Source organism: Brassica oleracea, unplaced genomic scaffold, assembly GCF_000695525.1.
Source record: "Brassica oleracea var. oleracea cultivar TO1000 unplaced genomic scaffold, BOL UnpScaffold02298, whole genome shotgun sequence".
NCBI classification, from domain to species: domain Eukaryota; kingdom Viridiplantae; phylum Streptophyta; class Magnoliopsida; order Brassicales; family Brassicaceae; genus Brassica; species Brassica oleracea.
The window spans coordinates 288-2012 of NW_013618828.1; the positions used below are offsets into that span (position 1 = coordinate 288).

Genomic DNA, 1725 nt, shown 5'->3' on the forward strand with positions numbered 1-1725 from the left:
TAACTGATTTATTTTCACTATCAAAACTTGATATATGTAATCCGTTATATTTGATCAATGTTATTATGAATCATTCCTCCAGTGATGTAGAACAAATTCAACTATCTATGAAATTGAGGTTGAACCAGGAAAAAAACACAATCTGTAGCTGTAAGCGTAAATACGTAGAGAAAACAGGGGTAGAAATGAAATTTACAGAAAAGCGCCTGATTTGAGTTTAATCAGAATCCCCCTAAAACCCTAAAAAGCTCCAAGCTTTTCACTCCCTTCGTCGTCGTCGTGCTTCTAAGCTTGAATCCTGAGATCTCTATCTTGCAAATGGAGCTCAATTTTTCTTCCAAGGCTTTAACCAACAACAAATTCCCTTCTTGCGGCTTCCCATCCACCACCGGAAAACTCTTAAACCCATCAAAATCGCTCTGCTTAGCTTCTCACCACCCGATTCCCACAGTTTCATTCTCTCTCTCTTCTTCTGCTGATTCTCTCAAGCTAACGACTTCAAGAAAGGTAATCTAATTGTGGGTTTATGTCGAAATGCTTCGTTGTGGATGTAATCTAACTGTTACCGAATTGGCGAAAAAAAATGGATACTTTAGGTGATAGCAATGTCCATGGCAAGTTCAAGAGACTTGGAGATGTCGAACTTAACGGCGTTATCGCCTCTTGACGGACGTTACTGGGGGAAAGTCAAGGACTTGGCTTCTTCCATGAGCGAGTTTGGTTTGATCTACTTCCGAGTACTTGTCGAGGTAGTTTACTTCTTGTGATTGAACGTTCCTTGTTACTATTAAGATTCATTGATTGTTCTTGTTTTGTTTAGATCAAATGGCTTCTTAAGCTATCGAGAATTCCTCAAGTCACCGAAGTTCCAAGCTTTAGCAAAGAAGCTGAGGTTTACTTGCAAGGCATCATCGATGGATTCAGCATGGACGACGCTTTGGAAGTCAAGAAGATCGAGAAAGTGACCAATCACGATGTCAAGGCCGTTGAGTATTTCTTGAAACAAAAGTGTGAATCACACCCTGAGATCGCTAAGGTTCTTGAGTTCTTCCATTTCGCTTGCACATCTGAGGACATCAACAACCTTTCCCATGGCTTGATGCTTCAAGAAGCGCTTACTTCGGTTATACTCCCATCCATGGATGAGCTCATCAAGTCGATCTCTCAGATGGCTAAGGAGTTTGCGTATGTCCCCATGCTCTCACGAACTCACGGACAGGTAAAAACCTCTAAAGACAAGACCTTCGCCTCTTTGTTGAAGAAATGTTCATGGTTTTGATTCTCTAATGCAGCCAGCTTCACCTACAACATTAGGGAAAGAAATGGCGATTTTCGCTGTGAGGTTAAGCGAAGAGAGGAGATACCTTTCAGAAACCAAGATTAAGGGGAAGTTTGCAGGTGCTGTTGGGAACTACAACGCTCATATTTCAGCTTATCCTAACATCGACTGGCCTCACGTTGCAGAGGAGTTTGTTACTTCTCTCGGTTTAACATTTAACCCGTACGTCACTCAGGTATATACTATATAGTTTTTATTATCTTCATTAACTTTTTCCTTGTATATTATCACTGAGTGATTGTTTCTTTTTTGCAGATTGAGCCTCATGACTATATGGCTAGGCTTTTCAACACGATCAGCCAGTTCAACAATATTTTGATTGATTTCGACAGAGATATATGGAGCTACATATCTCTAGGCTACTTTAAGCAGATAACTAAAGCTGG

The 1725-nt window shown here is 40.6% G+C and overlaps 1 protein-coding gene across 1 annotated transcript; it reads left to right on the forward strand.

The window, feature by feature from the left end:
* Positions 1 to 238: 238 nt before the first annotated feature.
* Positions 239 to 1720, forward strand: LOC106321651 (adenylosuccinate lyase-like; the record flags this gene model as incomplete). The annotated part of the gene is made up of 5 exons (XM_013759894.1): positions 239 to 507; positions 597 to 749; positions 821 to 1219; positions 1293 to 1514; positions 1595 to 1720. Coding segments are annotated over exons 1-5 (1089 nt in total), but the record flags the coding sequence as incomplete, so codon positions are not given.
* Between the last annotated feature and the right edge of the window lie 5 nt (positions 1721 to 1725).